Source organism: Nerophis ophidion, linkage group LG14 (genome assembly GCF_033978795.1).
Source record: "Nerophis ophidion isolate RoL-2023_Sa linkage group LG14, RoL_Noph_v1.0, whole genome shotgun sequence".
NCBI classification, from domain to species: Eukaryota; Metazoa; Chordata; class Actinopteri; order Syngnathiformes; family Syngnathidae; genus Nerophis; species Nerophis ophidion.
The window spans coordinates 38,065,767-38,089,652 of NC_084624.1; the positions used below are offsets into that span (position 1 = coordinate 38,065,767).

The 23,886-nt window shown below is 43.5% G+C and overlaps 3 protein-coding genes across 5 annotated transcripts; 2 read left to right on the plus strand and 1 right to left on the minus strand.

Moving 5' to 3' along the window:
* The first annotated feature begins 1,450 nt into the window (after positions 1–1,450).
* Positions 1,451–7,160, plus strand: vcpip1 (valosin containing protein (p97)/p47 complex interacting protein 1). Its single transcript, XM_061920671.1, has 3 exons — positions 1,451–4,795; positions 5,049–5,135; positions 5,246–7,160. Exons 1-3 carry the CDS (start codon positions 2,164–2,166, stop codon positions 5,959–5,961), a joined length of 3,435 nt encoding a protein of 1,144 aa, XP_061776655.1. The 5' UTR covers positions 1,451–2,163; the 3' UTR covers positions 5,962–7,160.
* Positions 7,161–8,504: 1,344 nt separating this feature from the next.
* dusp28 (dual specificity phosphatase 28) lies at positions 8,505–18,875 on the plus strand. 2 transcript variants are annotated; one of them, XM_061920677.1, is made up of 4 exons: positions 8,505–8,689; positions 16,161–16,218; positions 18,253–18,615; positions 18,697–18,875. In XM_061920677.1, the coding sequence occupies exons 3-4, from the start codon at positions 18,271–18,273 to the stop codon at positions 18,796–18,798; spliced, it is 447 nt and encodes a 148-aa protein (XP_061776661.1). In that variant the 5' UTR covers positions 8,505–8,689; positions 16,161–16,218; positions 18,253–18,270; the 3' UTR covers positions 18,799–18,875. The 2 variants fall into 2 exon arrangements, with proteins under 2 accessions (XP_061776661.1, XP_061776660.1); XM_061920676.1 differs by lacking the exon at positions 16,161–16,218 and having other exon boundaries at positions 8,506–8,689.
* Positions 18,854–23,865, minus strand: proca (protein C (inactivator of coagulation factors Va and VIIIa), a). 2 transcript variants are annotated; one of them, XM_061920672.1, is made up of 9 exons: positions 21,002–23,865; positions 20,804–20,881; positions 20,494–20,651; positions 20,348–20,372; positions 20,160–20,270; positions 19,955–20,095; positions 19,764–19,882; positions 19,563–19,680; positions 18,854–19,493 (listed from the first exon to the last, which is right to left on the minus strand). In XM_061920672.1, the coding sequence occupies exons 2-9, from the start codon at positions 20,871–20,873 to the stop codon at positions 18,916–18,918; spliced, it is 1,320 nt and encodes a 439-aa protein (XP_061776656.1). In that variant the 5' UTR covers positions 20,874–20,881; positions 21,002–23,865; the 3' UTR covers positions 18,854–18,915. The 2 variants fall into 2 exon arrangements, with proteins under 2 accessions (XP_061776656.1, XP_061776657.1); XM_061920673.1 differs by having other exon boundaries at positions 20,955–23,865.
* Between the last annotated feature and the right edge of the window lie 21 nt (positions 23,866–23,886).

The following is a 23,886-nucleotide window of genomic DNA, read 5'->3' on the forward strand; positions in this document are numbered from 1 at the left end:
CATGAACACCATTCCAGCATTCTTTAGGACAATATATCATCACCATCACCGGGAATCAATATACCAAAAACAGAAGTAACATACATTTAAAAAAAAATTGTCAAAATTCTAAATAAACATTCATTTAGTTATTTCAATACACTTCTGATTCTAAAACTAAGAAGATTTGTGCTAATTCCAAAGAAACACTGTGATTTTAACTCACCATGATGACAAGATTGAACTATGTGTGAGTGTGGAACAGTTCTATGAGTTACTTTGTCCAAAAACTCTTTAGGGAGTTTAACCCTTTGAACTTAAAATCCAGCAACCGCCACCAGCGGCCTCGCGAGACCTTCCTATAGTCTCGTAGCCACCTTGTATTCATCCGCACGGGCGCTAACTTTCAACGCAAAAAAGTGTAAAGACCAAATCAAGACTTTAGCACTAACTTCCAAAAAGTTTAACCTTTTTTTTCCTATAAGACATATTGACGAACATCCATCGACATTTTGTAGAGCGCAGGGCACTTTTTATCCTCGCGGATGTGCATGCAGTGTTGCGAGATCTTGCACGAGTAAAACAGCGGCAATGTAAAACATATAAAGCATCTCAAAAGAATTTGTGGAAATTTGAAATGTTTTGATCGAGTGAACTGCTGATTTTTTTCAAGTATAGAAAAAAGTTACGAGGAAAGGTGCAGAAGACCGGAGTTTAGACGAGATGTATTTTGAGGGCTTTACTGCAGGGTGGGAGCGATATTTAGAATAGTGCAATCATTTTTTTCTAGTTTGTTGAAATTACACAAACAAATGCACAAGACAACAAATGCATCAGTCATGAACAACAATTATATATTATTATAAGGGCTGTGAAAAATAACGAATCAACTCATGTGATTGATCGCAAAATATATTGCATTCATAATTTAAACACACAGATTATGGTGGACTACTTGGCAGGTTTCACTCCATATAACATACAAGTATTATTACGTTTTGAGAAAATAAATGACGTGCACATAAGTAAAACAACCCCAAAAGGAACAATTAAGCGGAGGTAAATTTGATGGATGGATGTTATTGTTATATGACATGCTGACAATAAAATGGCATTTGTGTCTAAATTAGGTCTTCTTTGAAAGTTAATGCAACCAATAACCCGTGATTAAGCATAAATCAAATTCACAATTGTTATTGAGCCTTTTTCCTAAACGAATATGGAAAAAACGCGGACGATGCGGTTCCCGGTTGTCATGGCAATACGGTGCTTTTCGGTCCCAATGCCGCGACATCTAGCGAACAATTATTGCCAACACACGATGACAGCTAATAACACACTGTGCATACCGACTGTCCTACAGAATGATCGAATGCTAATTATGTGGGTTAAACGTTGGATTTGAAGTCCAAAACAACGCAACAAAGACATGATAGGCCACGAGTGTCGTGACGTCATTGCTGTGATTGTGTGTTGCTTATACTGACAGCAGACCGTTCACAACAAATGTGTCCATTTTGCAGGACGTGATCTGCGAGGAACACGTTGACTTTTACTCCGAAAAAAAATATCTGTAAGAATTTAACGCTAAATTAGCCTATTAGCTCTTGCTATCGCGCTCTTTGAATGATGCAACAAAGCAAAAGGTGCGTGTGAGAAGAAGCTTGATTACTTAAACGTACTAACGCCGGCTTTGCTCGAATGCACTGGTCAACTGAGTAAGCAATGTTGACTACAAAATGTTAACTTAATTATTTAATGTGCAAATCATGACTCTACACCACTGGTTTGTGCCAGTTTGGACTTCCTGACACCTCAACGTCAAAGCATCGCGTTGCATTGTGGTCAATGTATACTGATAGTGAATGTTGTCACTTATCTTAGAGAGCGAACATGGACTATGTGTTTTAAGGAGCAGTACATCTCGTTAGTAGTATTATATGTTATTATAGCCACAATGTCAGCGCTCAGAGTTCGATGTGTCGCTGTATGGTCGACATAAAGTCTGAACAGAACTACAACTCCCTCCATGCAACACTGTGACGTCACGCGTTTCGCAAGCGTTGGTGGCTAAAGAAAACAGCCGCTTCCGTGTTGTTCTTGTTTGCTAGCAACGTCTGACAGCTTCACGACTGGCATGCCTCTGTGAAGCTGACACTTCCACCATTTTTTCCCAGTTCCGAAATGTCGCTGCCGCAGAGCTCCAAGAAGAAAGACAAACGTATTTTGTCCGCCACCTGTCCGGACCCCAAATGTCGGGCTAGCCTCTTCTTCCCCGCTCACGGCTCAGTTAGCATCGAGTGCACCGAGTGTGGTCAGAGGCACGAACAGAAGAATCTCCTTAATGTCCAGGAGGTGACAGATCCAGATGTGGTGCTCCACAACCTGCTCAGAAACGCCCTGTTGGGCGTCACGGGCGCTCCGAAGAAAGGCACCGAGCTGGTGAAGGTGATGGGGCTGTCCAACTACCACTGCAAGCTACTGTCTCCGGTTCTAACGCGCTACGGCATGGATAAACAAACCGGCAGAGCCAAGCTGCTGAAGGACATGAACCAAGGAGAGATGTTTGATTGCTCCCTGCTGGGGGACCGGGCCTTTCTGATCGAACCAGACAAGGTCTCCACAATGGGCTATGGCAAAGACCGCTCAGGTAGCCTCATTTACCTCCACGACACCCTGGAAGAGGTCAAGAGAGCCAACGGCAACAGGGAATGTCTCATTCCCGTCCATGTAGATGGAGACGGCCACTGTCTGGTCCACGCCGTGTCCAGGGCGCTGGTGGGTCGAGAGCTATTCTGGCATGCCTTGCGCGAGAACCTGAAGCAGAATTTCAAGCAAAACCTGGACCGCTACAAAGCCCTGTTTCAGGATTTCATTGATGCTGCCGAGTGGGAGGACATCATCAATGAGTGCGACCCTCTTTTTATCCCGCCTGAAGGAGTCCCCCTGGGACTTCGCAACATCCATATTTTTGGACTGGCCAATGTCCTACACAGGCCCATCATCTTGCTGGATTCTCTGAGTGGTATGAGGAGCTCCGGAGATTATTCAGCCACCTTCCTGCCCGGCCTGGTTGTAGAGGAGCAGTGCAGGGCCAAAGACGGGAAGCTCAACAAACCCATCTGCATCGCTTGGAGCAGCTCTGGCCGGAATCACTACATCCCGCTGGTGGGAATCAAAAACACAGTGCTTCCCAGGCTGCCGGCCCATCTGCTTCCCAAGGCCTGGGGCATCCCCCAGCAGCTCATCAGGAAGTACATCAAGCTGGAGGCGGACGGGAGCTGCGTGATCGGCGGCGACCGGAGCCTGCAAGACAAATATTTGATGCGTTTGGTGGGTGCCATGGAAGAGGTGTTTATGGAGAAGCACAGCATCCACCCAGCACTGGTGGCCGACATGCACCAGTGGGTCTACCGGCGCACCGGCGTCATCGGCATTCAGCCTGAGGAGGTGACTGAGGCGGCCAGGAAGTCGGTGGTGGAGAACCGCTTGCACCGCTGCCTGATCTGTGGCGCACTCGCCGAGCTGCATGTGCCGGCCGACTGGCTGGGGCCCGGCGGGAAACTCTACAATTTGGCCAAGTCCACGCATGGCCAGCTGCGACCCGACAAGAACTACAGCTTTCCGCTTAACAACATTGTGTGCTCTTACGACCCCCAAAGCGACGCCCTCATCCCTGACTACAAACTGAGTTCCCTTAACACCTGCAATTGGTGCCACGGAACGTCGGTCCGCCACGTCAGCGGGGATGGCCTTGTTGTCTACCTGGACGGTGACAGAACCAACACCCGCTCCCAAGGTGGAAAATGCGGCTGCGGCTTTAAGCACTTCTGGGAAGGGAAGGAGTACGATAACCTCCCAGAAGCCTTCCCCATCACGCTGGAGTGGGGCGGTAGGGTAGTCCGGGAGACTGTGCACTGGTTCCAGTACGAGAATGACCCCACGTTGAACAGCAATGTGTATGACGTGGCCATGAAGCTGGTCACCAAGCACTTCCCCGGCGAGTTTGGCAGTGAGATCCTGGTGCAGAAAGTGGTCAACACCATCCTGCATCACACCGCCAAGAAGAACCCGGATGAATACAACCCGGTGGCCATCAACGGCGCCCACGTCCAGCGCCTAACCGACACTGCAGAAAGCCAGTCAGCGCCGGACCTTCCCACCAAGATCATTCTGACAGGTCAGAAGGCCAAGACGCTCCACAAAGAGGAGCTGACCATGAGCCGGGCTGAGCGCAACCTTCAGCAGAGCATCAGCGAGCAGGCCTCGGTCACACAACGCCGCAGGACAGAGCGGATCAAGCAGGATCAGAAGGACCGCGGCCAGCCCACGTCTCCCGGCGGCTCTCCAGAAGCCTCCGCCTCGTCCCCGGCGCCGACCACGCCAGCCAAGTCGTCCGCCGCCCCTGCCTCATCCTCCAGTGAGAAGAAGATCCGCGTGAACACCAGCGACGGCAGAACGGCCACGTTGACCCTGCAAGCCCGCACATCTTTCGCAGAACTCCGGGGCAGCATCGCAGAGCACTTTGGCGTGCCGCCCACCCGGCAGTGCATCCGCTACGGCTTCCCTCCCAAAGAGCTGCTTCCGCCCGGCACCAGCGAAGAGAACGAGCCGGTCGCGCTGCAGCACGGCGACCGAGTGACGTTGGAGATATTGAGGAGCCCCGGCGACAAGAAACCCCAGCCACCCGGACCTGGGGCATCTGGCTCGCACTTGGCAAAGAGCCAGGACACTGTGGCGAAGACGAGCGGCCGCGATCTTCAGGACAGCATCGACCTTGAGATGTCATCGCTCTGTCTCCTAGCGACCTTGATGGGTAAGAACTGGAGATCAATAATCTTTAAAAGATTGAGTAATCCATTTTTGATTTCACTGACTTTGATCACTACTTATCACAGGAAAATTATGTGTATTTGTGTGTGAGTGTGTCCATGTTTGTGTGTGTCTTTGTGCCTGTGTGCTGACTCAGCCATCTGGATGCGTCTAATCTGGCCTGCCAAAAGGGTCAAATGGTGGCTGGCATGTTGTGCTAACTGAGGAGCAGTTTGCTAATGAGTGTGGTGTTGCAGGTGAGGACGTTTGGTCGTACGCTAAGAAGCTGCCTCACTTGTTCCAGAAGGGCGGCGTCTTCTACAACATCGTCAAGAAGGACATGGGTACGTGAATGCCACTTTTTTAGGTATTAGGCAATGAAGCCCGCTGAGTGTATGTAACACTGTATTAGGCATTTCCTAATAAAGTGGCTGTAATGATGATGTGTGCGCAGGATTGATGGACGGGAAGCACTGCATGCTGCCTCATCTGACGGGCCGGACCTTTGTGTACAACGCGACAGAAGAGCGCGTGGAGCTGTGCGTGGACAGCGCTGGTCACTTTGCGGTGGCCGCCGACGTGGAGGAGCGCGTGAAGGAAGCGCTGATGCAGTTGCGTTCGGAGGTGGCCTCCAGGGGCAGCAGAGAGGGCAGCCCGTCACATGGTGTGCTGCGGTTGGGCAGCGGTGGCGTGGTGCGTAAAAAGGAGCCGCTGCATGCCGTCACAGCGTTCCAGGGCAAAGGTCACTCGCTTGGCAGCCGAGGCTCCTCCCCTCCTGAGCACCGGCCAATCACTCGCCAGCACAGCAGTGGTGTGGATCTCAGTGCCAGCGTCTCTCGCGGCCCGCCCAACTTATCGGACATCCCCGAGGACGCCACCAGGGAGCTGGTGCGCATGGCGCCGGGCTTTGTGACGATGAAAGACGGCCGCAGCCTGGACCCTGCCCTCATGGAGCAGCAGCGCAGGAAGCTGCAGGAGATGGTCTCCTCCATCCAGGCGTCCATGGAACGTCACCTGCGCCAGCAGCAGAGGGGCGGGGCCAGCCTCCAGCGGACGGTTGGCGACAGGGAGGAGGAGGAAGCTGCAACCGCTCCGGTGTCGCGCAAACCGGAAGAGGAGGAGATGGAGAGCCAGGATGGACATGAGGGTGAACCTATGGACCACTCCTGATCTCCTCATCACTCCACGCCTCCTCCGCGCCACGCTGCCACCCGCAGGTGAAAAGGCAGCAGGTCAGCTTAGCTTTGATCCTCTGCCTTTCCTTGATTTATATGCATGTCCCCACCATCACGACACATGGCCGACTGGGGGCGCAGCCTGTGACCTCTATGTGACGGTCGTTGATGCTCGCCAAAGTACTGACACTGACATCGCACTGTCTGTGTGTGCGTGGGTGTGAGAGTGTGTGTGTGTGCGCGTGTGTGTGCGTGCGTGTGCGCACGGTGGCTGGCCTCAGCTGTATAAAAGTTCAGTTCAGCACTTGATTTCTGCTTTTGAAAGATATATTTGCCTTTTTTGCAAAGGAAACAACGCCTCCATTTTGATGAAGGTTTAACAAATGCAGTTTTGTTATCTGTGGTAGAGCGGGGAAACTGCGCCAAATGCAGGCCAGGAGATGTAGCATTAGCTTTATGAAGCGTGCCGAGTGCTGGACTACATGGTCAAATGTAATCTTGCCATCATTATCCGCACACACCTTTCTTTTATGAGCTCAGCTTGTTCACTCTGTTGACTGCAGCCTATTTTCATTTGGTTTCTATATGTTGACATGGAGACGATGAGCGGCAAGACAGCGGCACATTAGATTAAATTAATTAATCAGTCATGAAAAAGACTGATTTAAGCCTGTGTCACCAAGTTTTCTGTTTGAGTTGTTTAAAAGGAAAGCTGGGGAAGAACTTACTAAAGACATGTCAAAGACAAGTCAAGGACTAGTTAAAGATTAGAAGGTTTTTCAGAGGTCTTTTTGTGGGTAAGTCTTGACAAAGACACAGCTAACTGGTTTAAACTATATTCAATTCCTATGCAAATCTATGCATGTAGTATCATATAACCACCGCCAGGGAGTGCTGGCAAGCTAAACGCAAGTGAACGTCAACAGCAACATTAATTTGAAAATGGAAAAGTTGAATCGTAAGCAAAAATCTGTGGAATTCAAATACTTTGTTTTGTCGCTTCCATGAAACAGAACAGCTTCAGGACAATACAAACCTATTATTTAAAACATAATTTGCTGTTTTATGTTCTAAGGCTTTCTCTTTTTTGATGAGTCAACAAATCATTTGTACACAAACATTGTTCACTGCAGCTTTAACCTGCTTTTGCTGCTTGTGCGTGCGGTGAATTTACAATAAAACGACTAAAATCTACTTATTTTGGTCACCGTTAACAGGTGTGTCGTCATCAATAAACACTCATCCAATTCAACATTATTAAACTCTGTAGCACATTGCCACACATGCATTCTAAAAGAACAATTAGTAAACATTTCCATAGCGGTTCTACGCAAAACTAAACACGACCATTTGATATAGCAGTAAATAATGCACATGCTATACACAAATACAGACGTATGTGTGTGTATATATATATATATATATATGTATATATATATATATGTATATATAGAGTGTGTATATATACATACATTTATACGTACATACAAACATACACGTGTATATTTATATATACATACACATATATACACATGTATATATGTATATATATAATATGTATATTATAAATATATAAACTATATGTTTATATTATATGTATGTATGTATATATATACAATTGTATTTATGTATATATACATGTGTATATATGTACATACATATATATATAGTGTGTATATATATATACATACAAACATTTATACGCGCGTATATACATACATTTATATATGTATGTATACATATATATGTATATATATTATATGTATATTATAAATAAACTATATAATATATATGTATATATATATACATACAAATATGTGTATATATATGTGTGTATGTATGCGTATATGTATATTCTATATATAAAATATAAATATATATAATATCTAGATATTATATATGTATATATACACACGTGTATACATGTGCATATATATGTATGTATATATGTATTTATGTATATATGTATGCATATATATATATGTATTTTTATATGCATGTATATATGATATATATGTGTTTATATATCCAGTATACGTACATATATATATATGTAGATATATACATTTATATGTATATATACATGTATATGTATATATGTATACATGTATAAATATATATATACATGTATATGTATACATGTATATTCATATATACATTATATATATATGTGTGTGTGTATTTGTATGTGTGTATTTGTAAACTAAAATAGATATAAGTATATATATGTATATATGTATTTATTTCTGTATATATGTATGCATATATATATATGTATTTGTATATGCATGTATATATGATATATATGTGTTTATATATACAGTATACATATATGTAGATATATATACATGTATATGTATATATGTATACACATATGTATACATGTATATACATGTATATGCATGTATGTATACATTATATATATGTGTGTGTGTGTGTATTTGTAACCAAAAAAAAAAAAAATGTATATATATATATATATATATATATACGTGTGTGTATTCATAGACACATATATTGTATATATGTGTGTATTTATAAATAAAAATATAATCCACAGTATTATTAGTATGCATTTTGATTTTTGTGGCCAACATGATAAGGACACTCTTCTTTGGGTCGCACTTTAGGACCTGGAGGACATAAACTATGTCAAGGTAGTAAAACAAAGATGGCGGACACATGTTTGGTTATTTAGGGAAGAAGATCAGCTGAGTGAACGTGTGAGTGTTTACATTATTTACAACGACTACAGAACTTTTTTCAAGTCTCTTCTCAGACATTTTGACATGTTTTACGTCCAATTACAGTCGAAAACTTTAACATGTTAGTAAACTACCTGACATGTTTTCTAAAATGGAGTAAGAGCTTGTTGACTTATTTTTTGATATTCTACGCTTAATGACATCAAGTTTATACACGACGACCGTGAATTGCTTAACGTGGTCCCCGACTTAAAAACAAGTTGAAAAACTTATTCGGGTGTTACCATTTAATGGTCATTTGTACGGGATATGTACTGTACTGTGGAATCTACTAATAAGTCTCAATCAACCATCAAAAGACAAGACGTTGTCTAAATGACGTCTTCTCTGGCTGTCTCATTCACACACTTACACACTAAAAGTTAGTCTTTTAAATGCATTCACATTTACAAAGTGTGTGCAGTGCAGTGTCAGTACACTCACAATGGCGAGTGTTCAGTGATGGACACCTACCATCCCATTAAAGGAGAGAAAAAAAGGTAAATATTTTTCATCCCTTTTGACAATTTTACAGTACATGCCGAAAACAAGGCGAAATACATATAAATGAGGAATTGAGTGGATAAATTAACATTTGACATGACTTACCTTTTAACTTTTTTTTAAACATTGTGCATTTAGGACATATATGCATTTATGAAAATAGTTTTGAACCATCGATTGATTAACATGGACCTCGACTTAAACAAGTTGAAAAACTTTTTCTGTTTAGTGGTCAATTGTACGGAATATGTACTGTACTGTGCAATCTACTAATAAACGTTTCAATCAATCAATCAATGTATACAGTGCATCCGGAAAGTATTCACAGCACTTTTTCCATATTTCGTTAAGTTACAGTCTTATTCCGAAATGGAATGAATACATTTTTGTGCTCAAAATTCTACACACAATTCCCCATAATGACAGTGTGAATTATTATTTTTTTTTAATGGGATCAACACATGTGGTTGCAATTCAACATTAAAAGGGAGAGAAAAAGGTAAATATTTTTCATCCCTTTTGATCATTTTACAGTACATGCCGAAAACAATGTGAAATACATATAAAAGGAATTCCATACCAAAGACTATAAAAATGGGACCCGTTAACTCCCCCACTCAGCATTAAGGTTCTACAATGGGAATGAAACTGGACACAATGGTGACGGTGGCAGAGAAGAGGACTGTTGACAAACTAGTGAGCATCCTGGATGATGCCAGTCACCCTCTGAATAGCGTTATCAGTAGCCAGAGGAGCCAGTTCAGTGCTAGACTGCTTCATCCCAAGTGCAGGACTAAAAGACTCAAAAACTCCTTTGTCCCACACGCCATTAGACTGTACAACTCCTCTCTGGGGCAGAGGGCGGGGGGTACTAGGATGACAGGGGATGCAAAACAATAACAGTGCAATACTTTTTCATAACATGGTCACTACTGCCTACTTTCTCTTTTTATATTCTTATTTTACTGTTATATTTTTATTCCCATTGTTGCTTTTTAGTTTTTATTCTTATTGTAATATTTCTCTATTTTGTTTCCATTTAAACCCCCATTATTTACTTTTTACTTTTATTTAAATTGATCTCAACTCTGTACACTGCTGCTGGAATTTTAATTTTCCTGAAGGAACTCTCCTGAAGGAATCAATAAAGTACTATCTATCTATCTTAAGGGTTGGAATTGGGGGTTAAATCACCATAAATGATTCCTGGGCGCGGCACCGCTGCTGCCCACTGCTCCCCTCACCTCCCAGGGGGTGATGAAGGGTGATGGGTCAAATGCAGAGAATAATTTCACCACATCTAGTATGTGTGTGACAATCATTGGTACTTTAACTTGAACTAAGTATTAATAAAAATTTCAATCAATCAATCAATGTGCATCCGGAAAGTATTCACAGCACTTTTTCCATATTTCGTTTTGTTTCAGTCTTTTTCCGAAATGGAATGAATTAATTTTTGTCCTCAAAATTCTACACAAAATTCCCCATAATGACAATGTGATTTTTTTTTTTTTGTGTATTGAAAATGAAAAAAAAAAGGAAATCACGTGTACATAAGTATTCACAACCTTTGCCTTGAAGCTCAAACATGAGCTCAGGGGCATGCTGTTTAAACTGATCATTCTTGAGATGTAGTACCCCTGTGGTAACTTAAACAATGAATGTGTCCCAAAAATGACAACTTTATAGAGTTTAATAATGCCAAGACAAGTTTTTTTCCATCAGCGCCTGTGGCGCCAGCATAATTTTGTATTTGATATGTGGTGAAAATTGAGCAAATACAAATGTAATATTTGATAGAAATGACCAAAATAATCACTAAGCATTTTTTTGAAAGTAATGTACTTCAATGTAGGCCTACACATGTGAAAAGAAATAACACTGCACAGTCCAGCGTCACTTACGCCGAACTCAATGCGACCACGTATCCCCACTGACTATGAGAGTGGAGTGGAGTAGTGCTAGCTAGTGAGCTAAAAGGTAAAGCCAGTTCATTGCAAAAATCTAAAGTGAAGTTTACACAACATGCTTCTGTTAGTTTTATTGTCTTTTAACGCAACATGTCCAATAAAAAAAATTACAATTCTTTAAATGCTATACACTGCGTCATGCTTTGCGACTCCAGATTATTTTATTTGCTGGAGGAGGGGGGGGGGGATTGGCTCTTTTGATAGTAAAGCTTGCCGACCGTGAGCTCAACAGACTATAGCAATGTGGTGCGTTTAATGATATTCTGAAAACACAGACTCTCAGGCTCCAGTTGACTTGGACTGAACTATTAGCACGTTAATTTGTGTCTACTAAAACCCAGATCTATTTTTATTTTGTTGCCTAAAACTAGAGGTTACCCAATCTAATATAGATATTTGTCCGTAAAAAAATAATTAGTATGGGTTTATATAGACTTTGATTTAAAATGTCTAAATTTAGCGCTGTGATACAAGCAGTCCTGCACTTTACTTGTGCAGAGCTGGACAGCCAGTTAACATTTAAATGTCCTCACATAGTTGGACATAAGGCTGGGCAATATGGTCTTTTTTTTAATATCTTGATATTTTTAGGCCATGTCACGATGCACAATATATCTTGATATTTTTCCTTAGCCTTGAATGAACACTTGATGCATATAATCACACCAGTATGATGATTCTATGTGTGTACATTGAAACATTCTTGTTCATACCGCATAAATATATATGCTCATTTTTTAAACTTTCATGCAGAGAGGGAAATCACAACTAAGTCAATTTAACAAAACTGTATTTTGTTAAACAGTTATTAAGCAGTGACACAAACATTCATGTCATTTCAAAACAGAAAGTGCAAGATTGTCAGAGACTTTTTAAAACAAGCCATAAGTGCACTTTTGTGAATGATGTCACCAAGGTGACATATCAAAACAACACTAAATTGCAGTGTACTTTTTGTACAGAACACCACTACAATAGTTAAAAACAAATAAATTGCACTTTAGTGCATGATGTCGTACAATATATTTCAATAACTGTCAAATAAAAATTAGATGCATAATAGGTTACTGCGGACGTTATCTCCTTCTGTTGTTGACTTTTTTTTTATACGGTGTTGATTCGGAAATAGTTGCTTCGGCATTTTGTTGGTGTGGCACCGGCGGGAAATGTTGAAATGCGTAGTTTCACGCACTCTTCATTCTCAAGCAGGTGACTTTTCAAATGATGCTACAAATTAGCAATGCTGCTACTTTTTGTAGCAACGCTTTTGCCGCATAAATGTTGAACATATTCCCGCTTGAAGCCAACCCACCGCCGGACGATGGATCCCGTGCTGTTTTTCTTGGGAATTAATTCTTCCTTCATTTGTTACCAGATTTGCACCTTCTCTCTCTCGTATTACCAGCCACACCTCACCGTTAGCATCACAGCTAAAGTTACCCATGTAGCTACCTCTATACTCGGGGAGAGTGTGTGACGTTGCGTAAGAAGGTGCGCTTGGTTTACGTCTATGTGAGAAGGAGAGACAAGAAAGAGTGGGAAACGCATGCGGTGTAATGTCCGCAGCTAAAAGGAACTGCGTGACAATGTGTACTCGAATATCACGATATAGTCATTTTCTATATCGCACAGAGACAAACCCGCGATATATCGAGTATATTGATATATCGAGTATATTGATATATCGCCCAGCCCTAGTTGGACATTTCCTGAGTTTTGGTGAAGTCATTTACAAAAGGTAAACATGGTACGTTATAGGCTAGTAGCTTAGCCCACAATATCACATAACTTAGACATAGGTAATTCAACAATACTGCAGTCTAAAACACCACACCTGTCAAAATAATCAAGTATTAAATAATTAAGACCCGAGTAGCAGAGCAAGCACCGCAGGTGTGATGTATTGTAGACCACCGCAAGGGTCCAAGTGGAAATTGCTCTGTTTATTATTATTATTATTATTATAATTATTATTATTCAAACCCAAATTTTGCAAGCGTGTCAGGTATGCAGAAAAATGTTATACTGTGAGGGCCTTGAAAGCAAACTTTTAAAATTGTCTCTCTAGCGCAGTGCTTCTCAACATGGGTTCGATCGAACCCTAGGGGTTCGGTGAGTCGGCCTCAGGGGTTCGGTGGAGCCTCCATTCAAGCCACACCCGACTCATCGTGTACATAAAAACTTCTCCCTATCGGCATATTAGGGATACGGCAACTGCAGAACCCAAACTGATTTGCAGGTGTGTAATTTGTTACGAGTTCATGCACTGTGTTGGTTTTGTTTTTTGAACAATGTGATGTTCATGCAGGGTTGTGCAGCAGTAAAAGATCATATAACTTTGTCTTGAATTTGAGAAACATTTTATTTTTCACTAAAGAAGGGTTCGGTGGATGCGCATATGAAACTAGTGGGGTTCAGTACCTCCAACAAGGTTAAGAACCTCTGCTCTAGCGGAACCCTTAAAATTAGAAAAACATGGCCCCTCCTAACAGATTCATGTATCGAAATTGCAGGAGTTGTACATGACGACGGGACGCGCATAAAAGTCTCAAAAACTCATATCTGAAAATAAACAGGAAGTCGGCCATCTTGGTTTCCGTCGGCCATTTTTCTGCAACAAAAAGGGTACATACTTTAAAATTCTCCGAGGGACTTTGACCAAATGAGTTGCGAGTCACGGGTACAATGACAGATACTACACATATAGGTGATGATATATTGCGAACACTTTTAGTTGCATTTTACTTGCAGATACAAAGTTTCCAATCAGTGTCACGTTAGAAAATATTCAGTAACAAACATGTCCGCATCATTCAACTTACTGCATCGTGTGCTTAACATCATGAATTACTGTGGCCACTCGGTGTCTCCAAAAAAAAAAAATACTTGTACTCCACTTCAACTTAAAGATAGGATAAATCAATTCAGGACATTTAATAACAGTTGGTAGTAGGACTGGGCGATATATATATATACGATATATCGCGGGTTTGTCTCTGTGCGATATAGAAAATGACTATATCGTAATATTCGAGTATACTTTGCATGCAAGACTTTTAGCTGCGGGCGTACCCTTCAGGCTCTCCTCGCTCTTTCTTGTGTCTCCTTCTCGCAGACAAGCAGGCGCACATTATTACATTCATCACAAACTGTCACGTCACACTTCACATATACGGCCTCGCAGAGCAGAGAGGTGGCGGCGTGGCTAACGTTAGCTGCTAACGTAGCCGTACGAGAGAACGATGGTGCGGATCTGGTAACAAATGAAGGAAGACTTAATTCCCAATAAAAACAGCAGGCTTTCCATCGTCTGCCGGTGGTTCGGCTTCAAGTGGGAATATGTAGAACAGACAACCGTAATTTGTCAAGTGTGGGGGGAAAAGCGTTGCTATAAAACGTAGCATTACTGCTAATATGTAGCATCATTTGTAAAGTCACTCGCTAGAAAATGAAGAGAATTTCATAACCTTAGTAACATACCACATAGTGAAGGACAAATACTATTTGATTTCCTATTATGCAGCTCATTTTTATTTGACACTTAAAATGTCTCTGACAATCTTGCAATTTAGGTTTTGGAAATGACTTGAATGTTTGTGCCATTGCTTAATAACTTTAATAAATACACTTTTGGTCAATTGACTTAGTTGTGATTTCCCTCTCTGGATGAAAGTTTAAAAGTAGCATATATTAATGCAGTATGAAGTAGAATGTTTTAATGTAGACACATAGAATCATCATACTCCTGTGATTATATGTATCAAGTGATCAGTCAAGGCCAAAGCAAAATATCGTAATATATATCGCGATATGGCCTAAAAATATTGCGATATCAAAAAAAGGCAATATCGCCCAGCCCTAGTTGATAGGTTAGTGTTTTTCGTACCTTCCATTGTTCTCTGAGTAAATTAACAAGATCAGGTCTTTTTTAACATTCCACACTACAAAATGATAAAGTATGTATGATTTGTGCGGATTTAATTTTGGATCAATAGTGGTATCAGCCAATAATCAAGGCTCCAATATTGGTATCCGAAGATAAAAAGTTGTATCGGGACACCCCTTCTCGGAAAATAAAAAGCTCATTAGAACCGGGACGTACCGGACACCGATTCTTGTAAAATTCAACGTTGCCATGTTACGGTACTGGTTGCTATCCATTTTTTTCCCCACTTTAAGCGAAGTAAAACTCCCGACGGTTAGTATTACCCTTTTAAATTAAAATGATTGTAAAAACCTAATTGATAACTTCACATTAACTCACGGACTGACTGGCTTGCTAGCTTAAATGCTAACATGAAAACAAGAGACATTCACGTTTTTCCCATTGAGAAATGACATATCTAAATCTGAACTTGTATAAACACGTTACCGTTTGAACAACTGAGTGATTCCATTGTGCACACTGAACCTACAAGTTGTGCTGTCATGGCACGGAACGATCGAGCCGAGAATCACAAGACAGAAGGGGCTGCACAGTGCGTTCAAAGAGTGTTGAAAAGACTAGGACAACCAAAGAGTAGAACGCCCACCAGAAATAATAAACAGATTTCATTTGAATAAATCTTAAAGTCAAACCAATGTTCAAAACTACAAAGGTTTAGCCATTAAAACATATAAAATACTAGGACTAATACGAAGACTAAAACAATATCAGTGAAGCATAATACACACAAAACATGCACAAAATAGTGGGTTTTTTAACAGTGTGTCTATTTATTTTACTTTATTTTTTATTTTTCCTTGCCCTTATGTGGGCTCTGTACCGCGGATGTCATTGTGGCTTGTGCAGCCCTTTGAGACACTTGTGATTTAGGGCTATATAAATAAACATTGATTGATTGATTGTCTGAAATAAATCCAAGGACTTCAGTGTGTGTATAAGTACTTTTTTCAACAATATTGCGATTGTAATAAAGGTGCTAATTTTGGCCACAATAACCGTGACATAACATTTTCTTATTGTTCCCTAACAGTAACAATCGGCCATCACACCAGCAGCACTGAGAGCGGACTCAACCAAACTGCCTCTTGGTAATGTTGCAATTGTTAATGCCTACAAAGAAATTGACTCAGAAAGTTAATAATAAAACAAGATGTAACAAGTGAACACAACGTATCATTCATTTTTTTAAATGTTTCAATAAAAATAAGATTTTATTATTAATAACAATTAATATTTATTAACGCACAAATAGCACTGAAAATAGGTACCGCTGAGTACCCGTATTGATTTCCTAATGCCAGGGTTTGGTACCGTATTGGGTCAAATGTGAAAGGTACTCCGCCCCCTACTTGTTGAAATGTACTGATTATCCCATTTGAGACACAGCCTGTGTGTTTAGCTTGGTTTTTACTGCGGAATGTGTTTTTTTTTTCTGCCACTATTGTTTCAAGTAAGTAATACTAACTGTTTTGACGACAACATCCAGGTACTGGCAGTGCACTGCATCTTAAAGGCCTACTGAAATGAGATTTTCTTATTCAAACGGGGATAGAAGGTCCATTCTATGTGTCATACTTGATCATTTCGCGATATTGCCATATTTTTGCTGAAAGGAGTTAGTAGAGAACATCAACGATAAAGTTTGCAACTTTTGGTCACTAATAAAAAAGCCTTGCCTTTACTGGAAATTGCAGACGATGTGTGCGTGACATCACTGGTTGTAGGGCTCCTCACAACCTCACATTGTTTACAATGTGAGCCACCAGCATTAAGAGCAATGCGGACCGAGAAAGCGACAATTTCCCCATTAATTTGAGCGAGGATGAAAGATTTGTGGATGAGGATATTGATAGTGAAGGACTAGAAAAAAAAAAAGGCGAGGGCAAGTGAGAGCGATTCAGATGTTTTTAGACACATTTACTAGGATAATTCTGGAAAATCCCTTATCTGCTATTGTGTTGGTAGTGTTTTAGTGAGAATAAATAGTACCTAAAGTCGGAGGGGTGTGGCCACAAGTGTCTTGACGCCAGAGTCTCTGAGGGAAGTCACGCAGCTGCATGGACTGCGCAAGCTCCGCTGATCTTCGCTGATCCCCGGTAAGAGACAACTTTATACCACAATTTTCTCACCGAAAACTGCCGGTAGATATGTAGTCGGGATCCATGTTCGCTTGACCGCTCTGATCCATAGTAAAGCTTCACCTCCGGGAATTTTAAACAAGGAAACAGCGGCTTTGTTTGTGTGGCTAAAGGCTAAAGCTTCCCACCTCCATCTTTCTACTTGAACTTCTCCATTATTAATTGAACAAATTGCAAAAGATTCAGCAACACAGAAGTCCTGAATACTGTGTAATTATGCGATCAAAACAGACTACTTATAGCTTGGATCGGACTGGAAAATAATGTCCGCTACAACCCGAGACGTCAAACGCACGCGTCATCATACGCATCATCATACCGCGACGTTTTCAACACGACACTTCGCGGGAAATTTAAAATTGCAGTTTACTATACTAAAAAGGCCGTATTGGCATGTGTAGCAATGTTAACATTTTATCATTGATATATAAACTATCAGACTGCGTGGTCGGTAGTGGGTTTCAGTAGGCCTTTAACGTACTTCTCAGTCTGAGCACACATACAGTACAGGCCAAAAGTTTGGAAACACCTTCTCTTTCAATGGGTTTTTTTTTAATTTTCATGACTATTTACATTGTAGATTGTCACTGAAGGCATCAAAACTATGAATGAACACATGTGGAGTTATGTACCTAACAGAAAAAGGTGAAATAACTGACAACATGTTTCATATTCTAGTTTCTTCAAAATAGCCACCATTTGCTCTGATTACTGTTTTGCTCTTCTTGGCATTCTCTCGATGAGCTTCAAGAGGTAGTCACGTGAAAGTGTTTTCACTTCAGAAGTGTCATAGTTTTGATGCCTTAAGTGACAATCTACAAAGTAAAAAGTCATGAAAATAAAGAAAATGCATTGAAGTGAGAAGGTGTGTCCAAACTTTTGGCCTGCACGGTATGTACTCAAAAGACTAAAGCATAAGTACACAAGTGCACTGATTAATACACATGACGTCATCTTACTAAATACACCTCCTCTTTTTGTCAGTCATGTTTCTCTGAGAGGATGCTGCAGCTGTGTCAGGTGACAAGCGCACTCTTCATCAGTAACGCCCGCTCAGCCTGTAGCGCCGAGCTCATCCGGCAAAAAGCGGTGACGCTTTGCATAAACGTCACCAGGCAGCAGCCGTTCCCCAACTGCAGCGTCGCCATCATGCGTATTCCGGTCTTGGACGAGCCCAGCGAGAACCTCTATGTTCACTTTGACGCATGTGCGGACGCCATCCAGAAGGAGGCTCAACGTGGGGGATGCAGCGTGGTCTACTGCAAGAACGGACGCAGCCGCTCAGCCGCTGTCTGCATCGCATATCTGATGAAGCATCGGCGGGCAGCGCTGACGGACGCGCTGCAGGTGACTAGTGTGGGTGGGCGGGGCTTTTTACGCTTGACACCTGACTCTGTTCACAAATCTTTCTTCGTTTACCATCTCCAGGAAGTGAAAGCAGCCCGTCACGTGATTGAGCCAAATCTCGGCTTTCTGGCTCAGCTGCAGCGGTACGAAGAGGAGCTGAGGAGAAGACGAGAATCCAAGTAAGCCCGGGGAAGCGTTCTTCCAAATGCATCAATGAAGATTTCCAAGAACGTGACAAAAAAATAAAGCAAGCAAACAGGTTAATTATCCGTTTATTGAAGGAGCGTGCACACGTGCACATCAGGGTTCTGGAGGGGGTCCCCTTTTGTCCCAGTTTTCACGCACGGTGTCGATCCACTCATTGTAGTTGGACACTTTAGTGTAGATGCCCAGCTTGTCCTCGCGGCCACAGCCCTCACCCCACGATACCAAGCCCACCAGGAACCAAGTGTCAGCGTGGAGCGTCACCATGGGACCGCCGCTGTCGCCCTCGCAGGCGTCGATGCGCTGGCCTAGAATGCCGCCGCACAGCATGTTGTTGGTAATGTTGTGCGACATGAGACCGGCGCACACGTCGCGGCTGACCAGCGGCACTCGGATGACGTTGAGCGCTGAGCTGAAGCGGGCGCTGTCAATGCTATCCTTGCCCCAACCCGTCACCACAGTGGGCGTCCCGTTGCGGTGAAGCACATTCTCGGCCAGCCGACGACTCGGCAAACACGCTGGCAGGACGTACTCTGAGAAAGGGGCGGGGCTATCCAGGCGCAGTAGGGCGATGTCGTTGTCCCCTGTCGTTCCGTCATAGTCGGGGTGCTTGAAGGCCCCGACGACTGGCAAAGTCACCTCAGTGCCCTCATTGCGAAAACGCTCGTAGTCGCCTGAGAACACGCGCCACCATCATCAGAAATCGGGACCGCCCCCATCTAGATGCCGGCTAGTCAACTCACCGAGTCGCACTCGCAGGCGCAGATTGTTTTCAAGGCAGTGCGCCGCCGTCAGGACCCAACTCTCATCTATGAGCACGCCACCGCAATGAAAGCGTCCTTTGGCGTTCTGGACTAGCACCTGACCGAGTGAAGCGCAAGTGCTATTACGTGCCATTAGCATGGCGACCTACAATGTAGCAAGGGGGCAGGGGGCAAACTCACCTGCCAAGGACTCTCACCCTTCTTGCCCACGTCGCCACCTACCATCCAGGGCATGAGGCCATCTACGGGCTTGGAGTAGGATGAGCGGCCTATCAGGAGCTGACCGCAAGACCTCGCCCCTGCTCGTGAGTGATTGGAAGACATTTCAAGGCTATTTCTTTCAATTTTTGAGATCGATGCCATCTTCTGACCTTTAGGGACGCACTTCCTGTCGTCGTCGTGCAGCGTGTAGCCAATCACGCAGCTGCACATCCTCTTTGTGCCGTCCTCGCTCTCGGAACACTCGTGGTCACAGTCGCCATTGTTCACACTGCAGTTTGTTGCCGTTTGAACTAAGACAGTGACATCATCGTGAAGACGTGACATTGTGTTCGTACCCCAACCCCTTTAACTCACGGTAGTCACAGTATTTCCCCTCGTATCCGGGGTTACAGCGGCAGGCATAGTCTTTGAACATGTCCACGCATGTTCCGTACTCACACTTGTGGGTTTCACACTGGTTCCCGTCTGGAAAACAAAAGACCATCAACTGTCTGCTGGGTCACTATCAGAAAAACATCCACATGGTCGTCAGGCTGGATTACCTGAGTACTTGGTCCAGAACTCCAGCTGGAGAAAGACGAGAAACAATTATTATCAGTCATTTATCAAGTTGACATGGCGATTAACCCAGGATCCTTTTGGACCATGATGTCATCTTTTATTGGCTGTTAGCCAGTTAGCTTCTTACTGTGGCCTCTCTGGTCTTGAAGATCTCGATGGCCTCCTCAAAGTTACAGGTCTCCTCAACACACTCGCGCTCCATTGAAGGAGGCTTCAGCTCCTCCAAGAAGGAGTTGGCGCGGCGGGACCGCAGCAACATATGCGCCTCCACAGGTTCGGAAAAGACTGAGTGGGGCCCAGAACAAACACCTTTGACCTCCAGAGGACTGTGACGTGGACTGATTGTTTGTTAAACCTCTGATTGCTACAGTTTGTCACATGATTGTTGTGACGTCATCATGACCTTTGAGTGACGTTACTAATAAATGCAAACTCACCTGACTGACTTAGTGTAGACTCCGCCCACAAAGCGACCGCGACGCACACGCAGAAGGCGAGGCGACACATGTCGATGCCTGCAGCCAATGACATGGTTTGGAAAGATGGCGGATGAGTTACAGTCAATAAACAGCTGCTGCGACATGTTACCTTTTTTGTTTCTTAACGGCAGCAAGAAGCTACAAGGGCTTTATTACCTTTTTCACCCCTTCAGAAAGAGACCTCGATGGAGCCCGTAGGTTGCGAGACGTACAAGACAACGAATGACTTGCTTGATGGCGTTGATGAAGATGCTTGGTTGTGTTTCCTGCGTCAATGACTAACTAGTGTTTACTGAAAGTCCACAGTCTGCAGCCCCGAACTGTCAACACAAACCACCTCCCGGCCCGGCCCTCCGGCCCCCGCCAAAACGGCCAAATGTGTCACCGAGGGCGACGCAGCAGGCGGCGCTACGTTTTAAATGTGGAGAGAATTGAAGACAAAGGGAACCTTTCAGGTGTCTTGTGACCCACCTTGTTTGGAGCAAACAGTGAAGTGAAGTGAATTATATTTATATAGCGCTTTTTCTCTAGTGACTCAAAGCGCTTTACATAGTGAAACCCAATATCTAAGTTACATTTAAACCAGTGTGGGTGGCACTGGGAGCAGGTGGGTAAAGTGTCTTGCCCGAAGACATAACGGCAGGGACTAGGATAGGGGAAGCGGGGATCGAACCTGCAACCCTCAAGTTGCTGGCACGGCCACTCTACCAACCGAGCTATACCGCCCCAGGATGTCAGGGCTGTGGAAAGCAAGTCAACTTTTCATCTTTTTTATAATTTTCCCATTCTCCTTGGCTGGCTTTACCTTTGTGTTTGGACTCATCAATATAAAAGTTGGTTAGTGGACACCAGCAATTTAGGGTTTGGCTCGGGGTCGGCTTTTCAAACACTTAAGCTCAACCACAAGTCATCATGTGTTTGCAGGAGAAAAGGTGGGCAGACAACCCCACTGGTGTGCAGAATCCAAGGGGAGAAAACATGTACCCCAAAGCACTTCAACGGCGTAAAAAAGAATCAGTTCTAGTCCATTTTTAGTGGGTACTAAAGAAGACAACTGTTGTGGAATTAGGTCATGTGGCATGTGAATGCCTCCCTCATAGCAGCAGGTGAGATGGAGGCCGTTGTGGCCAGGGTTTACTGTATGACTTAATCAAAGCCAGTGGCTGCTGCGCTACTTGAATTTTTATTCTTCTCAACATGCACAAGCTGTCCAAGGCAGCAGTGGGTCCAGTGATACCTTTCTTTGGCTACTTCGTCATGATGCTCACTTTCCATCTGTATGTATACTTGGACTCATGTCATGTAACAAAACAAGCTGGTCCAAATATTCTAAACAGTACGAAGCAATACTATCACGCTTGGGACGCATGTTTGTTCTCCAGAGATGCTGGAGGAACTCCAGAGGCAAGGTGCAGGTAAGAATATGATTTTGTTGTCCATAAATCACAAAAAATACAAAAATACAAGATATAAACGAAAGAGACGTGTGTCGATCACATGGGGATAGTGCAAAAGCTTAGCGTATAAACAGGAATCCAGAATTATAGAAACAGGGAATCATCAAACGTAACGTGTTGCATGAAAGCAAACAAGAAAGCCAGACTGAGTGTGACAAAAAGCAGGGAAGAAGTAGCTCTCTGATTAGTGGATTAGCTGGTGAGCGTCCCGAACACTAATCAGAGGCAGGTGAAAACAATCTGCAATCATGACAACTAAACACAACCCCAGGGGGGCTCAAAACAGTTACTGACGAAGTCAAAAACTAAACAAAAATGATCCGGGCAGCGGGTCATCACAAATACTCTCTACAGAAGAATACTGGTTCACGCACACAAACATACACCAAATGAATTCATAACAACGGCCAATTGGCAGGAAAACACAAGTCTGTTTTCTCCTAAACATCCTTCTGATCAGGGTCACGGCACCAATGTAATGTGCCTGGTCCAGCCCCTGCCTGCATTTTGCCCGAGATTTGTAAGTGGCTCCTCTGAATGAAATACAATTTCATTTTTTAAATTAAGAAAGATGAACTTGTGTTCCCCTCCAAGATTTTCAGGGGCTGCTTGCCCTGCTTGTGGTGTGGTGTGCTCGGCCGGCCATGCTCGCCCCAAACAACACCACTCTGGATGAGCTGGGTCCTGCCTCAGACCCTACCACTTACTACTGGCTCAGCCCAAAGGAAGGAGCCACTTGGTGGTTCTGGTGTCACGGGGACCAAGGGTAATCAAGTTAACAACGGTCAGCTGACATTGCACTGTGTTTGGGAGTCCAGAAGAAGACACCATAACCCCAAGCACGCTGCCATTGTTTTCAGGGGAAAATGAGGGCCAAGGACTGAGCGGGCCTCTTATAAGAATGTCCAGATTCTATCATGTCTCCCAGGACCAGTTGGAGAATGGAAACTTCCTGGAGTCAGGGAAGTCAGGGATCCAAAAGCTTAAGGGGTGATAATGGGAGTTAGGCAGACCTGGTGACCATGGTATGTGGGGCCAAAAAGGGGGCCCGAGCCAGGAAGGGTTGATCTAGTGCTCCAATGGGGCAGATGTCACTGATGGGGCAGTAGGTAAAAGAGGAGTTAACCGAGATAAGGGGGGCTCAGAGTGCACAAGTCTAAGTAAAGTTGAAGGGTGACTGTGGTGAAGTGGTCCACATGGGCCCTCATAGGCACTGCATCCCCGCCATGCATCAGTGTGCACCTTATTCTCCTAATGACTAGCCTTTTTCTTTGACATATGTCCTCTGTAACCAGCATAGTCACTTTGATCCCCTCGAAAGGGATTTTGCGGCTGCCAGCAACGGCACCTATATCTTCATCTACCCACCTGGTGGTTGCACAAGAGCCACTTGAGGTTTGTCTTTTCGAAACTTCCGACCGGTTAGCAAAACAACTGAAGGAAGCTGCAGGCCAGTGACAGGGTGTGGCTTCAGGTGAAGTATGTCCTCGCTAATGGAATGCACACCGCAGCTGACAGCAGCAGCATCTTTTTCAGCTTTCTGCTGCATGCCGATCCACCCAAATATTCGATCCAGCCATCCTT